This window comes from Ylistrum balloti, unplaced genomic scaffold, assembly GCF_031769215.1.
Source record: "Ylistrum balloti isolate Yb309-2 unplaced genomic scaffold, AGI_CSIRO_Ybal_v1 Utg369782, whole genome shotgun sequence".
Lineage (NCBI taxonomy): Eukaryota > Metazoa > Mollusca > Bivalvia > Pectinida > Pectinidae > Ylistrum > Ylistrum balloti.
The window spans coordinates 3194669-3212079 of NW_026781970.1; the positions used below are offsets into that span (position 1 = coordinate 3194669).

General features: G+C 35.2%; 1 protein-coding gene across 1 annotated transcript; it reads left to right on the forward strand.

The window, feature by feature from the left end:
* Window positions 1-359: 359 nt before the first annotated feature.
* LOC132544205 (uncharacterized) lies at window positions 360-7276 on the forward strand. Its single transcript, XM_060207773.1, has 5 exons — window positions 360-527; window positions 1604-1688; window positions 4197-4357; window positions 5691-5810; window positions 6929-7276. Exons 1-5 carry the CDS (start codon window positions 360-362, stop codon window positions 7274-7276), a joined length of 882 nt encoding a protein of 293 aa, XP_060063756.1.
* Window positions 7277-17411: the final 10135 nt, after the last annotated feature.

Sequence of the window (17411 nt, forward strand, 5' to 3'; positions counted from 1 at the left end):
GCAAGACCGAAAGACGATTTACAGGGTCGGACAGAATCGGGCGATTTATATGTAGAATTTGGACATTAAATTGTTTTAGTGTAATTATTGTGGTGGTAAATGACCTTAGTTAAAATATCATAATTTCATATTGACAAAAACGGCCAAAAAAAAGATATCGTGTTCTGTCCACATAACGTAATGTGCCGCACTGGACCGAAAGACGATTTACAGGATCGGGCAGAATCGGCCTAGACTCTTTATCGATATTAATATCAGAGACGTTATATATGTCTCTGTTGATATCTACATCCGAATATATGAACAAATTCTGATCATTCCAATGAGCATGCGCGTCAAGATAGCGGGACAAATTTAAAATGGCGGAAGCCGTAAACGAGGTCAACTCGGCGAAGATTTCTTGTTATAGTCGGAATAGCGCACTAAAGATAACAGACTGTGTGCAAACAAATATTGCTAATACCATAAGTGAACACGCTGCACTAAGTGGATGCCAAAAAAATACCACAAGGACTCGCTTTAATGAGGTATATCACAATGCACAGGTTATGTTTACAAACTTTAGGTCCTACTCACAGGGTCGCCTGTATATTGTGTTGCTATTTTCACAGTTTTAAGTTCGATGTATAACCCAAGTCCATGTTTCTCACACAGAAGAAAAATCCTCGTGTATGCACTAAAATTTGGTACGCTCTGCTTATAAAGTTACGTTATTATGAATGAAAATCACATGTTTATTTTACGTCATTTTGATACTACAGTGACCACCCTCGATACTTCCATCACTTTCGCTCTCTGCGCCCCCAGATCATGTCATGTCAGAACTGAAAGTTCAATGTGCGAACCTTTATTACTATTTTCCTCCTGGAACCAATAAAATTACTTCGCTTGTGCCTTCAATTTTACCACGGTTGCAGAGAGCAAAAGTGATTGTACCTCCTGGGGTATCGAGGATGCTGTGTGATATATCCATTGATGATAGGCCTAGATAGTTACTTTATTAGGATCCATGCAAAATTTCCTTAAATCAGGAATCTCTTCGTCCAATTTATGATATTACAGCCATCTTTTCATTTGCTGCAAGAACAGGGAATGTGAGATTACGAGAACAGAGTACAATGATAGAAAAAAAATGATGACCTTGGCTGTTTTAAAATTGCCTATTAATTAATTGTTACAAACGATTTTGAAGAAATGTTGGATTAAGTCTTGAACTTGGCTGTGTAATATTCAAACTGTGCTAGGGCTGATCATGCTAGACATTTCCTTGTTACTAGTGGGGCTGAGAAGGATGCAAGCCCATGTACATTATATCAGCAATTGTTTTGTAACGATAGATAGACTTATCAATGTATTGCAATAGCTTTGTTCTTATAGAATAACGTACCTGCGCACTATACCTGCAAATTTACAGTAGATGAGACATATGCCATCATATGCCAGTCTTACTGAAATTTATTTAAAATAATGTTTTAACCAATAGTCATATGCATTCTTAAATTGGTGAGACAGCTGGGTGAGGTCAAATATTTAAAATCTGTACCTGCATGCTGATTATATAATATAGTGATAAGTAAAGTTCATAACAAATTTGTTTGGTTAGGTGTTTGATTCGGCCTTCAAGTTAAATATCGAGGGTGGTGGACAGAACTGGGCTGATGCTGAAAATGATGAGGATTGTACGACAGGTAATATTAAAGAATTTATACGTCTCTTTCATGAAACTTTTCAACTTTTCTGATTTAAAGATGCATGGTCATGATCACTTGTAAACATGTATGCTATAACTCGTTGAAACATGTTTAAAAACTGTCCACTTTTAATAGAAGGTCACTGGCAAGAATGTTTTAAACATCTCCATATTTTGACACGTCACCTGGGTAGTACTAAGAAACAATCATAGCCGTTTGCATTCAGCTACGGGTGAGTGAGTTTGTTCCTGCTTTGGTCATTTCTCTGACATAAGAATATCTGTGACATGAATTGTGATTACTGATGACGTTGTCAATATGAGAGTCAGCAGACCCATACATGTGTTTTCTGTCAGGTATAGACCTAGTGACTATCAAATGAGCCGAATTACCATGATTAGACAGATTTTTGGGCTTATTGCCATGCTGTCACTGGTCGGCACCATCCTCAGATTTATCACTTGAATCATTGTCACTGGGCATAACATGGCAGGGTTGCAGCTCAAAATGGTAAGATCCCACCACAGACTCGCCTTTCTCAACCTCTTGGCAGTGTAATAGGCTGGGCATCCTTATTTTTAGGTCACCTGAGATAAAGTCTCATAGCGACCAATTGCGATCACCTCCAACCTTGTGTGTCTGTAAACAATTGAACATTTTCGACTTCTCAAAAACCATGGGACCGATTTCAATGAAATTTTTGAGAAACCTTCCCCGGCATTAAATAAACCAAAAGAGTGAATTATATGGTCCCCACTCCACAGGGTCCTGAAGGACCAAAAGGGGTCAAATTGACTTGGATTTCAAAAATCTTCTCAACACCCAGATATGATAGAATCAAATACTCTTCAAAGATCGAAGCATCTTAAGGTGCTTAACCAAAATTATGAATTTCATGGCCCAAGAGTCTCAAATATCCCCGTGGGGAGGGATAAAATTTACTGTGGTTTATTTAGGCAATATAGATTTTCAGCATGATTTGTTTAATTTCCATTGGAAACATTTCAGATTTGGTTAGAATTCTGAGCAAAGGATGACAGCTTGATGCTATGCCCATAATGATCCTATCTGACAAACAGGGGCTGATGGGTGGGACCAAAATGGGTCAAATTGAGGCAGATTTCAAAAATAATTTCCTTAACACCTAGGCATGGCAGAATCAAATACATTGTATGATGCTCTTCATGGATGGAAGCACTGAAGGTGCTTTACCAAAATTGAGAATTCCATGGCGTCAGGTTCTCACATTTCTCTATGGGAGGGGGTAAAGTTTACCATAGTTTATATAGGAAAAATAGGTTTTTAAGCATAATTTGTTAGCTGACCTGTCCCAAAGGGCCAAGTGAATGTATGCCGTGGTGCAGTGTCCATCCGTTGTCCAGCATCAAATTTTTTCTAGGATGAAACTTGACCTGTATTCAAGGTCACAGAGGTCAATTTTGCTAAACATTTAAACGACTTCTCATGAACTAAAAACCTTGAGGCATGATATTTGGCTGGTGTGTTTCTTGAATGAAGCCTTACAAAGTTTACAAAAAGAAGGACGTTGACTTGTATTTCTGGTAATATGGCTCAAATTTGTTAAGAAAAACTTTTAATAACTTTTTCTTGTGAACTCTGAAGCCTAGAAACATGATATTTGGCTGGTATGTTCCTAGGATGAAGCCCAATAAAGTTTGCGAAATAAAATTACTTTGATTTTTTTCTCAATGTCACAGGGGTCAAATTTGTTAAAACCTTTAAATGACTTCTTTTCATGAACTTAAAGGCAGAGAGGCATGACGTTTGTTTGGTATATACATATACCAGGTGACCGCTGCAGACCCTCTGCAGTGCCTCTTATCAAAGATATTGTCTACTGGTTTTGCACAAAAATGAACTTTTTTTTTTGCCACTGGATATACAGTAATCACTCTGATATTAATATTGGGCCTGTAACATGATGAAATGAAGGACTTGGAATGCATGTCTATTGAATGAGTGACAAATGTAAGCTGTAGATGTTATGATTGGAAATGATCATAATTCTTACGTGTCTGCTTGGAAAAAAAATGTTTACGGAGAGTCACTAGCCTGGGGCTAGTGAGTCTGTAATTTCCACTAGCCCCAACTGAAATTTTGGTAGCCCCAGATGTCAAGCTAATGGAAACCCAATATTGTTGGGGTCATATCAAGCCGATATCATATCATGATAAAAGTCTACCAAGTTTGTTCAAATGAATGCCCTTGGTCATAATCTTCCATGATTTGCTTTGTATGCTTGATGCTAGGAGGATAGTGGAGAAAGTAATGTCCTAGTACTCACTGGGAAATCTGAAAATGATAATGTATTTCATGAGATGAAAAACAAGTTTTGATATGTTATATCACAATAGTGTCTTCTTAATACTGGATGATGCTAAAACTCTATTGAGAAATAAGCATTGCTTTATTTATACGTTGTTTATTAATTTTCATAAATGAGAAATACAGAACATTTTTGAAAACAGATGTTCTCCCTTACAGAAAATGAACCTCTGGACGTATCGAAAAAGGTATTCATCACTGACACCTTATCAACAAAACTGGATGATGCCGTTGTAAAAGCAGCTCAAAACAGAAAAACAACAGGGAAACGGTTCAAGTACAAAATGAAGAAATTGATCACTGCAGAAACAGAATATTTAGTAAGTAGATGTCTATTTCAGTGGAAGGTTAGGTGTCTGCAGGCTGTATAAAATAGCCTTTGGTAGATGTCTACCTACATAATCTTGATTTTTTTAAAAACATTTTGTTTTAATCTTTTTAGCTCACTTAAGCTAGATGCTCAAGTGAGATTTTGCTATGGGCTCCATCCTTATTAGATTTTGATGAAATTTCATATAAATCACAGTTGTACAACCCCCACCAGGGGTTGCTAAGGTATGAGCACCACAAGCTGCAAGCTGAGGTGCATATTTCATGCCTGCACCTGCATGGTTATTTCAAACACTTTTACACAGTTTCACTTGTTGGAGAAAATTTGAACATATCAGTTTTGAAATGCATATTGTGATGCTCTATCGTAAATATGTAGTCAAATATACATTATTCTGGACTTCATGACTTTTAGACACATTGTTATTACCTTTGTTCACTTGGGTTTCATCATCAATAAATGTTTGACTTGAAGACAGGCGAATTATCGTTTTGTTTTTAATCCTTGCCATCCTCGCACAACACGTAGTGACAGAAGTCGGATAAAACACAGATTAAGTTTTTACTGTCTGGGGGGAGTCCTGGTAACCCGATGGTCACAGAATTTTGTAAATTTTGACGATGATGTTCTGCAGCTCATACTTGCAGATGGACAAGAGTCTATTACAGGTATCCTGGGTTGAGGAGTCATTGTCATAGTTTTAAATTAAATGTTTCACATTTTTCATTGTCATACATTTCTAGTCTCATTGTAGTTTCAATCAAAGAAATTTCAATAGGGTTATATTGGCATGTCTCATATACTTTCGTTTTGCATATATTTTGTATGTTACTGACAAGTCATTGTTTAATTGAAAAAGAGGTTCACAGCGAACACCTACATTATTTTTATATCAATGTGTACACATCAGACAATTAACAATTATCTTTTATAGAGATCAGAGAAAGATTTAATAGAATACATAGAGTCAAATAAATTACAATTACCAAGAGAAGGAGCAGACTTCATAACCCAGTTATTGTCTGATATAAAGGAAAGAGATTAAGTGCTGTACAATCCGAACCAATCCGCAAAAACACCTCTTCACATTATAAACAATTTTGGAGCAAAAGCATCAAAGTTAGTGTCATTACTAAAAAAGCAACTCCCCATTCTCAAATCCAAGTATGGAAAACCAGACCGCTGCCTCCTTGATTTGCTTGAAGACAGTCTTCACCCTGGTGAGATTACTAATATATATATTCTCAAAATGTTTAGCCTTTTAGTAATTCCAGCACTTAATCTTGTACCATTTTATACAATTGGCCTTATTGCTGTTACAGAGCCAGATCTGTGTAATGACTGATGATAGTGAGCCTTCAAAGGGTGCTTCCTGTTTGTATGATAATGTCACATGTGATCGACTGTTAGAGGGAGATACAATTCTCTCTAACCTCACCAAGGTAAGCACAAATGTAAACTTAACTCATGTGAACTTAACCATAACACATGTAAACATTGTCAATACACATGTAAACTTTGCCATAACACATATAAACATTGTCAATGCACATGTAAACTTTGCCATAACACATGTAAACATTGTCAATACACATGTAAACTTTGCTATTACACATGTAAACAGTGTCAATACACATGTAAACTTTGCCATAACACACGTAAACATTGTCAATACACATGTTAACTTTGCCATAACACATGTAAACATTGTCAATACACATGTAAACTTTGCCATAACACATGTAAACATTGTCAATACACATGTAAACATTGTCAATACACATGTAAACTTTGCTATTACACATGGAAACATTGTCAATACACATGTCAACTTTGCCATAACACATGTAAACATTGTCAATACACATGTAAACTTTGCTAATACACATGTAAACATTGTCAATACACATGTAAACTTTGCTATTACACACGTAAACATTGTCAATACACATGTAAACTTTGCCATAACACATGTAAACATTGTCAATACACATGTAAACTTTGCTATTACACATGTAAACATTGTCAATACACATGTAAACTTTGCCATAACACATGTAAACATTGTCAATGCACATGTAAACTTTGCCATAACACATGTAAACATTGTCAATACACATGTAAACTTTGCTATTACACATGTAAACATTGTCAATGCACATGTAAACTTTGCCATAACACATGTAAACATTGTCAATACACATGTAAACTTTGCTATTACACATGTAAACAGTGTCAATACACATGTAAACTTTGCCATAACACATGTAAACATTGTCAATGCACATGTAAACTTTGCTATTACACATGATGTATTCCAATCATTATAAAAACAATAAATAATTTCTGTTGCTATTTTGTCTTGGTTCAACCTGAATTGACTTGACTACTGTTAATACTTCTCATCAGTTGTCAGGTGGGGCATAAGTGTCATACTGACAGGTTTAGTTGAAATATTAGATTTTACTATGTTGAAACTGAATTAAAAAAAATGAATTGTGACCCAAGTTGCAATATGTCATCAACCAATTTAATTGACCCTATTTCTTTATCTTTACAGACTACAACAACACTGATTCAGCAGTTTAGCAACTTAGAAAGAGCAGTAGAAATCAGTGGAAGTAGTAACGCTTGCAAGACTGATCAGGTCATATTCAATCCCACTTCAGATGAAGGAAAGATGGCTGAGAGTATCACACCTTTAAAAAGAAAATTGCGAGGTGGTGACAATATGTCCATAGCTAAAAGACGAAATTCTCAATTAGGACATGCTTTATCACCTCTTAAGAGTTTGAATCACACACCAAATAGAAGTGTGACTTTAACAAAAAGGTGTTCTCCACGTTTAGCAGCCAGGACAACAGATCAGAGAACACGCTTAAAGCATAAAGTCGTAAAAGATGGATAAAGTTTTATTTGAGGATTTTAAAGACTTGGAGAGGAATAACATGCATACAACATAAGGTCTGCAAATTTTTGTGAATTATAGAAGTAAAGCATAACTCAAGATGTCTGTCATGCTCAAAACACTTATCTAACCTAGGAGCAACAAGTGCTAAGCTTGTTGTCAGCATTAAAAATATATGGACAACAGTGGCCTAACTTGTAATTAGAATGCAACAGAGTTTGTCGATGATCAGGAAATTGGTAAAGGATGCATGTTCCTGTTAACAGAGTTCTACCATACGCTGGTCAAGGGTGTGAAACTACCATCGCCTCTGATCCGTGGTTATTGCCCTTTTCCTTCTCCTCCCTTAAGCTGTCTCTTCAGCATGCAACAGGTACTATGTCAAATCAATGAGGTCATTCTGATACAGGAGGACAGTAGATATTTTCATCTCAGTCTGGCAGGATCCTCCATTTCTATTTTTTTTATAACAGGGATCACTGACAGGTGGTATTTAGTAAATAAGTACTTTTTTTTTCTGAAGATGTTACAGATTCATTAAAATATGTTATGGTTAAGTTCCACTTGTTATGAATTTTGATATTTATACACCCAATATTGTGGGGGAGGGGAAGCATGCGACTAGACTTTAGAAAATTTGTATAAATCTATTATATATTGGCTTAAGTTTTGCAAAATTGTTAATGTGTTAATTGTAAAGCAATCTTAATATAAGTATATTATGAATTACAAGGTATGGGATCTGTGACTCCACTCATGGCACTGGGTCTCTATACATCATGAATGCTTACAGTGTTCATGACTAGATTGTTGGTATGATGTGGACCTATAAAGCCAGTTCTTGTTAAAGAAATCAGCCCTTCAAGTTCATAGGGCCTCTTGTTTCCCTTTACTTTTATAATGTACTGGTTGTTTTAATGATTTCACAAATGTTCCTTGTACTTTTGCTGTCATATCATATAGATCTTCAAAGTCAGATTACTGTTGAGATCTATGAAACTCTTTCTGCCTTAACTATTGCTACTAGTCATAAACGACAAGGTGCGTTTTGATGAAATTTGGTCAGAGGCATCCATGGAGAAGGGGAACAAATTCTATATCAATGGTGGAATGGGGTCTCAACTGGTCCGAGGGAATTAATTTTGTATAAATGATGGATTTCGGCCCCTCGGACAGACGGGATAGGGTCCAATAAAGTAAATTGTTCAAATTTATTGAAATCCAGCTTCTCCTGAAGAAGTCATCGGATTTTTAGCTCACCTAACCAAAAGCGCCAAGTGAGCTTATGCCATAGTGCGGCGTCCATCAACTTTTCATTTAAACAACTTCTTCTGAAATACAGAAAGGCATAGAGTTATCATATATGGCTGGAAGGTTCCTTTCATGAAGCCTAACAAAGTTCGCAAAAAGAAATGACCTTGACCCATATTCAAGGTCACAGAGGTCAAATGTGTTAAAACATTTAAACGACTTCTTCCAAAACACCAGAAGGCCTAAAATCATTATATTTGGCTTGAAGGTTCCTTTCATGAAACCCAACAAAGTTTGCAGAAAGAAATGACCTTGACCCATATTCAAGGTTACAGAGGTCAAATGTGTTAAAACCTTAAAATGACTTCTTCCAAAATACTGGAAGGCTTAGAATCATTATATTTCGCTGGAAGGTTCCATTGATGAAGCCCAACAAAATTTGCAAAAAGAAATGACCTTGACCAATCTTCAAGGTCACAGGAGTCAAATGTGTTAAAACATTTAAACAATTTCTTCTGAAATATTGAAAAGCCTAGAATCATTTTATTTGGCAACTATGTTCCTTTAATGAAGTCCAAGAAAGGAAAAGAAATGACCTTGAACCATAGTCAAGGTCACAGGAGTCAAATGTGTGAAACGTGGAACATATGCACAGATACAGTGGTGATGGTCATAAAAGATCCAGGTAAGCGATACAGGCCCTCTGGGCATCTTGTTTTAAAATTCTACTTCTGTAGGAATTATTGGATTTTGCCCAAAGATTTTATGAAGCATCTTTGGTGAATAGGACTGATTTTGTGTAAACGGTGGGTCCCTGGGACCCCTGGAGTGGAAGTGTTGTGACCCAATAGTGGAAATAAAGTAAATTCTTTAAAATGGCCCAATTAGGTCTGAAGTATGATTTGGTTATTGGGGATTAACCATGTGTCTTTAGTGCCTGAGGTGGAAAGGGTGAGCCCAATAGGGAAATAAGGACAATATTTTTTGTGGGAATGCCTTGATTTTGTTCCAATTTAGCCTGAAACATACTTGATTGAATGGAACTTAATTTTGTATAAACAAGGAGTCTGACCTCCCAAAGGCCAGTGGTATGGTGTGCAATAGGTTTTTTAAATATATTTTTTTTTTCTTTTTTCCTAACAAAACATTACCAAAGTCTGAAGAATTTGAACTCAATTTTGTATGAACAATAGATCTTACTCTCAGTTAACTGATTTAATAGCTGAATTAGCCAGGTAAGCGATGTAGGCCCCATGGAACTCACCATGGTAGTCATCATCTACTGCAAAAATACCCTGTCTCAAAATGATCATGGCTGTTTATGAGCAATGAACCCAGCAAACAATTTTAGAAGTGATTGTGTTGCATTTGCATGAATTGTATGACTTCTCTTCTTCCATCATTTTTTTTTGGTAGAAAATTCCAATCATTATATTGCCTTTTATCAAATACACTCAATATGCAGTAATAAATAAATTAATACATTGAATTTTATGTTTTATGTTTGGTAATGTGGCACTTGTCTATGCAATTTTGCTTCATATTGTTCAATGGACACAAACCAAGTTTTACATTTGAAAATGAATACTGCAAGTATTGAAGATGAAACTTATAAAATGTATTCGTGATCTGTTGGAATGTTAATAAGGATATCTATGTGTAGCATTGTGTTATATACATGTCAGTGTCTCATGGAAATTGAAAATGAAGCACAGATATCATTATTAAATGACAACATTGCATACCCTTAAAGATTGGAGGGACATAACTAAAAAGGTGGCATGCAAATTGAATATTTCTAATATGCACTGAATATCACATTAAGAAGATTGAAACATGACAGTATATTCAGACTGGAAGATTAGATCTAGATCCTTTAAGGTTACTGTTTCGATGAAAAGATGAGGGGCAAACTTCTGATTCCAGTTCAAGGAGTACAACTGTCCAGCAAGATTTTTTTTTCTAAATTGATAGGTTAAATATCAACAATTATAAGTAAATCTGTACTGTCAATTATAGCAGACTTAGTTTTCATTTATTCATGGATCAATATTGATACGGCACAGAATTAGAAATATCTCCTAAGTAAATACCATGTCTCATTTAACAAACTTGGTATCTTCTTTGATAAGTAGATATTTTATTTAACAAACTAATTATTTTTTATTAAATTATAAAATTAAGTTATAAAGAAAAATGTAATTAGATGCCATATTTATAAACATTATAATATATCTTATCTACTGATTTAAAATCGGATTATATTTGTGCATTTTTAGAACCAGATTTGAATTGGCACTCAGAAGTTGATACACATGAGACCATCTTATAAAAAAAATCACAGACATTAGCATGCCTATTAAGCTTACAAAGAGACTATCAAGAGTTGAGAGGAATGTGGAGTAATGATTGGAGCATTAATTTCATAACATATTTTTTTAGTAAAAATCTTGCTCTTTTTAAAATGCTTGATTGTATCTTCCTTAAGAAAGGTGGAGGTTTTATATTAAGATTAAATAAACATACTTATTAGGGAAATAGAGAAACAGGATTCAATGCTTACATGAAACGGTAAATTTGGAAGTTCCTAGTAGCTCTGTAAAAATTGAAATATAAACATATTCATACTTATGTTCTATTTTCATGATGTTATAATAGACTAGTCATAATTGATTTTGATGGCATTGTCTCATCATATAGGCCTACTGAGGCAGTAAATCTAATTGTAAAACGTCTGAAGATTTTATATGAATGTGCTTGTGCTTTACTCATCAGAAAACAACAAGCACATACCAACATGTCAACATCATCATAATTTAAAATCTGAAACTCTAAAAACAAATCCTCCCCAGGAAGAAATGTGACTCATTTGGGTAATTAAGGTTCTTTCCATGAAGAGCATTTGATTCTACCATCCGGCCCCACATTCAGGCCCATGTGGGAAAGGGACAGTATAATTCACAGGTTTGGTTAATCTTTGGACAGGGAAGGTTTCTGCAAAATTTCTTAAATTCGGATCAGGTTTTTTTGAGAAGTCGAAAATGTTAAATTGATTAGGGAAGCACGACACACAACACCGGAAGAAGGTGATTGCAATAGGTCACCAAGAGACTTCATCAAAATCCTACCCGTCCTTCAAAAGATATCAGGCGGAAAGCAGCATCCAGACGGACTGACGGAACCCATTTGAATTTCCATATCTGATCAACTTTGTATTTGTATACAAAATCGTGTTCTCTATACTGAATGTTGTATCATCTGTCACCTCCTTTTGTATTATCATCATTCTCTTTCTTACCTCCGGTGATGAAGATTACAAAAGAATGTGAAACATATACAAAGTATAGATACATATATATCTATGGGATTACATATTATACATAACATAAATATGCACTATAGGGATGTACATATAAAGTTCAAAATAAGTGAGAGCGGGTATTTTAGGGTGTACCCAAAAAGTTTCAAAATGCAGACAATTGACACAAGCCAGGTAAATTATAATAAATTGAATATATATATACTGGTACTTGACATTGATACATGACTATGTGCTGTCATAATGTACATCCCATGCAAATAAGCCTTAGTATTGTTCATGACTCATACAAGAGTGTTCATTAAATATATATATTATCTAACTTTTAATAACAACTATCATATATTCTGATTATTATATAGTTTACACATCTTGAATACATAAATGACGAATTTTATTCGGAATTCATTCAACCCTTCCTTGTTAATTTTGTAATTTATATTTCCTCCAATCAAGGTGTAATATCTGAAGGTCTGGGAGAGAATGTAAATAGACATTAAACATTGATATTAATTATACATCACAACATTTGGTCCCTCAGTTTGGAAGTAAGATTACACTTAAGCACCAGATGTGTCATTGAGTCCTGATAGAAGAATCCACATTGAGGAAATCAAGAAATGGAAGCCTAACCTCCATAAGATATTAGGTTTGAGTTGGTTATGTATTTCTCTTAATCTTGCGAAATCATCAACTTTCATATGTTCCTTTAGATTGTACTTCTTGTATTTCCTTCCAGAATTATGCACTGTTTGTTGATATGTGAACTTTAATAACTATGTGGTGATACTTAAATTTATGTGTCTATTAAAGTTATCGTTCCTGGTTTGGAACTCTTTTGTTATCTTGGGTAATAAAAACGGTTCTTCTTGTGCGCCATTTATACACGTGTTGTGTTGTAGCTGTGCTGCTTGAATCCGCCTGATAAACACTGTTGTTTTCCAATCACTTTCCTATCAAAAAAAAATCCAGTTTCAACAATTGTGTTTAGATTTTGATGCAATGAATACTTTATTTAATATTCTAAGTATGTCGGGGATGAATCCGTTCTGGTACGGTGTACCTAGTCGAAACAAAAAGAGCCTTGTAATAAAAAAATCCTTATAAACAAGAGACATTAATTCTTCACAATCTTCCAAAAAATAATAATTTTCTAATGTCTATATATACATCAATAGTGCTCCAACCAAGTAATGATGTACACATGTCTGTTCTAGTCCTTTTTTCAAACCCTTGAATAGATTTAATAATAAAATGTGTTGTGCCCTTTCTAGCATTGTTATTTCATTTTTTGTTATTTGCCAAAGTTTGCACCGGTATAAGGCAGATGGATAAACTTTAATTTTGATAAGCTTCGCTGCTGTTAAAAAGAACACAAGTTTAATGTGTATTGTACCATGTTTTTCACTCTTCTTACGCCTGCTGCAACTTTTTTATTAGTCCAACATTTTCAGATGTCCTAAACAATTTTTGTTACCGCTCTTTCTTAAAAAGTACTGGAGATTTATCTCAAATTTCATATATAGGTTCCCTTGGTCCTTGGTAGTTCCCATTTGATTTTTGAATAGTCAGAAAAACGAAATGGGTGACAGGTGACAATTTTGGATTTGACTAGAGTATTTTCGCTATTTCTGCAAAGAAATATTCACATTTAAATTTTGTGTCATTAAGATAAAAAACAAGAATGAGAAGAGAACAGATCCAGTTTTTAAAGTGCAAATAAATATCAAACAATGTTGGGCGCCAAGATCCCTCTTGGATCTCTTGTTATGCTTAATATGCTTTCTAGAAACACAGCTGTGATTATGGTTTTTTTTTTTTTTTTTGTAATTTCATCAATATACAAGAAATTTTATTTTCTATCGTATTAAAAATAGATTAATTAAAAAATCATGCATAATGTGATAAGCATGTCATCAACATAAAACACATTACAATGAGTTAATGGTACATAGCACAACTAAAAAATGCTATAGCTTAATGAAATTACAAAATTGAATTATATAATCACAGAACTAATTCAGTTAGAAATTGATTTTTGGTAAAAATTCACCATGCTATATTTCGTTTGTGTTTTGATATAACTAAGTATACACATTCTTGTTAAATTCGCTCTACGGAGCCGTCTCTCTGTCTGTCTGTCTGTCTGTCTGTCCGTCCGTCCACAATTGCATACCGCTTATTATCTCAAAAACTACATCACCGGTCATCACCATTTTCACTGAGGATGTTGGGCCTATTGACCTACACAACCCTATTGTTTTTCGTCGCCGCTCGATATCCAATATGGCTGTTACGGCCGCCATCTTTAATTTGCATTCCACTCATTATCTCAAGAACGACATCACCGGTGACCACCATTTTCACTGAGGATGTTGGGCCTATGGACCTACACAACCCTATTGTTTTTCGTCGTCGCTCGATATCCAATATGGCGGTTACGGCCACCATTTTGAATTTGCATTCCGCTCATTATCTCAAGAACGACATCATCGGCGATCCCCATTTTCGCTGGGCATGTTGGGTCTATTGTTTTTCGTCGTCGCCCGATATCCAATATGGCCCCCATCTTGAATTTGCATTCCACTCATTATCTCAAGAATGTCGGATGAGAACAAGAACTGAAACTTTCGTAAGTCCAAAGGCCCAACATATCCAATGAAAATGGAGATTGGCAGTGATGTCGTGACATAATGAGCGGAATGCAAATGCTAACAAAAATCTACAGGCTTATTTACGTCCATAGAGCCAAAATTCTCAGTGAAAATTCTTGAGATAACTTTCCACTCACCCCAACCACACATTTCCAACTTTATAATAAGGCTGTGGGGTATTGCCCGCGTTTGCGGAGCTATTTTTTGTTGGTTTTTTTTTTTGTTTTTATATTTGCAACATAAAAGAAGTCTTATATCTTGAAGTTCCCATCCGTAAAACGAAGAAAAATATAATAACATTATATACAGGGGACTTGTACAAATAATACTGTTGTTTTATGAAAATGTATAAATTATACCCTCAACTAAGTTAAGGGGAATAGTCAGAGATAGGACTACTCGCATCTCCTCAAAGAATAACATTATCATGACTACCAGTCACTTAATTACTGCGTATACTTTAAGTACAAGGAAATCTGTCGGGCAATTTCAATTTCTTTGAGTGCGAGATCTGTTGACACTTGGGCAGGTCACAAATTATTGGTTAGAATACTGTAACAACATTACGATACGGAATTTTCAATCCTTAGCGCCAATGCCGCAACTTATTCCTCATCTTCACTTCTCTCAATCTGAAGTAGTAGACAACACTATATATTCTTTATTGTAGGGTAAACAGATTGATTTAGGAAGGATAGAAAAGTATAGGAGGCGTGGTTACGGTACACCTGTGTGTCTACTTCTCATGCCCCGCCCACTTTCTATTTGATAAATAACTTTATCAATAATGGAATAATGTACTTGGGTCTGCAGCCTCAGTATACAAGTACGCATCTATAAACTAATGCTATAAATCCCCGATAAATAGGGAGGATTGTTTTAGCCTTAAAATGAAAGGCACGAGATGAGGCGTCATGATCTCATCTTGCTAGCGTACAACCGTTAAATTCCCGTTTATGGTCACTAAAGGACTCTTTAAACCACGGGAAATTCTTCCCCAAATCTGTCGTCTTTTAGAATACAAGCGTCTCCAAGACGCTCGCCTCAACGTTGACGGCCATCTGATCGGAATAAGTGAATCGATATTCATCCATGAAGAACATTGGCCACCAACGTCTCAAAGAGAAACATCTAGGCACAAGTGCCGTCAACTATTTCACGCGACGTGCTCGACGTTGAAGTGTCAATGGCAAAGTTACGTACTGGCGATGTGGGCATACATTTGCCTCTCGCTGGCTATTTTCAGTTTTCGAGTAGTTTCGACGGTTTCCATCACCAACAGTATTCCTTACCGTTTTGGCTTCCGTTAGTCTCCTGTCAAGCGAGTTGGCAAGCCTAATGAACCGATCTTGACGTCGCGGTTTTCAATTGGCCATCTGAATCTCCCAGTGGTCTTTATACTTAAAACATATAGTCGATTTGTGAACTCCGACGTGAGTAGCGACCTGCTGTTGAGTGCTACCCCCATGAGCTTTGCAAAAGCCCATCCTCTATATAGTTTGGATTGCCATCGCATATTTGTAAAAACAAATTTTGATCGCAAATGTTTTGAAGATCACGGGCCTTTGTCTTGAAAACGACACTAGTTCTAAAGGGAAAAAATGCATGCATTTGAAAATGTAAGGTATATCACTTTTTATCTTCCTTTTTAGACGGCTTTCTATATTCAATGCAAAATATTTTATAGTGAAAGAAGTTGCGTTTCTTTATCAGTATATAAACAGGCCGACTCAAAAAATTATTACACAAATAATTCCTGCACACTTGTGTGTTAACTGTAAAGGTACGACTACATACAAAGATGTCCGCCTTAAAACTCATTTTATTACCCAAAATGCATCAGTGATAATATTACGTAATAAGGGGCATAACTCGGACAGTCTTAAGCACCTTTCTATAACTAGACCGTTACATATTATTAAGTAAATGTGTTATTAAATTTGAATTCAATTAACACAGTAACACAGGCACACAAACAATATCAGCAGCCTCTGTGGTGTTTTGTGATAGAAAACAAACTCGGCAGCTTCATTGTATATGGTCGTCGTGTATTTTTTTTAGCAAGCACATGGTTATATTTCTTACAGTGCGCATGAGATAATAATGTTTCCAGTTTATACATATTACAGATTGCTGTGAATGTAATGAAACGAACTTTAGTATATGGATATTACAGCCTCCACAGGTAGAGTAAAATCACACAAGTAAGTGTATTTTACAAAATGATCTAGAGGTTAAACAATCGCTTCATAAACATGATCAAAATAATCAGTGTTTATCCTAAAACAAGGATGCATAAATCAATAGCACCATATTATTCAGCTCATGGAATTGCAAAAGAACATATCTGTTGTATATCTAATCATTTGGCGACTACTAGTAGACTTAGTATTTTTTAAAGGAAAGCTTAGGGTACATTAAAAATATACTTTCTGCGCTCAACCAAAGTGTATAACTTTTCCCAGTACGGTAGTTGTGAAGTGATAATGAAACAAGATAAATGTTTGTTTTGAAGAATAAGTATTTAACAATTCTGTTTGAATTTCGAGTAGAAGAAAATATTTCATAATATTTCGATATAAAAATGGCACACCATCCACTCTCTCTTTCTGTCTAGCTTGTATGAATATATACAGATAAAGAAGCCACTGCATTATTAATTCATAAAGATGGATTCGTTTGTTGTTAATTAAAATAATAAACTAGAATTTGTTTAAAATTTTAAATTGTTGTTTTAATGCATTATATGCAATAAATGACATCTGATAGCGCAGTTCCATCACTAATGTGTTATAACGTGTTATGGACATTTGTAGGTGTGTAAAGTTTGATAGAAATGCTGTAAGGAATGGAACCGCTTGTAATAATCCGAGATCGTTATTCTGGTATACCTGTATTTTGTGCAGGACTT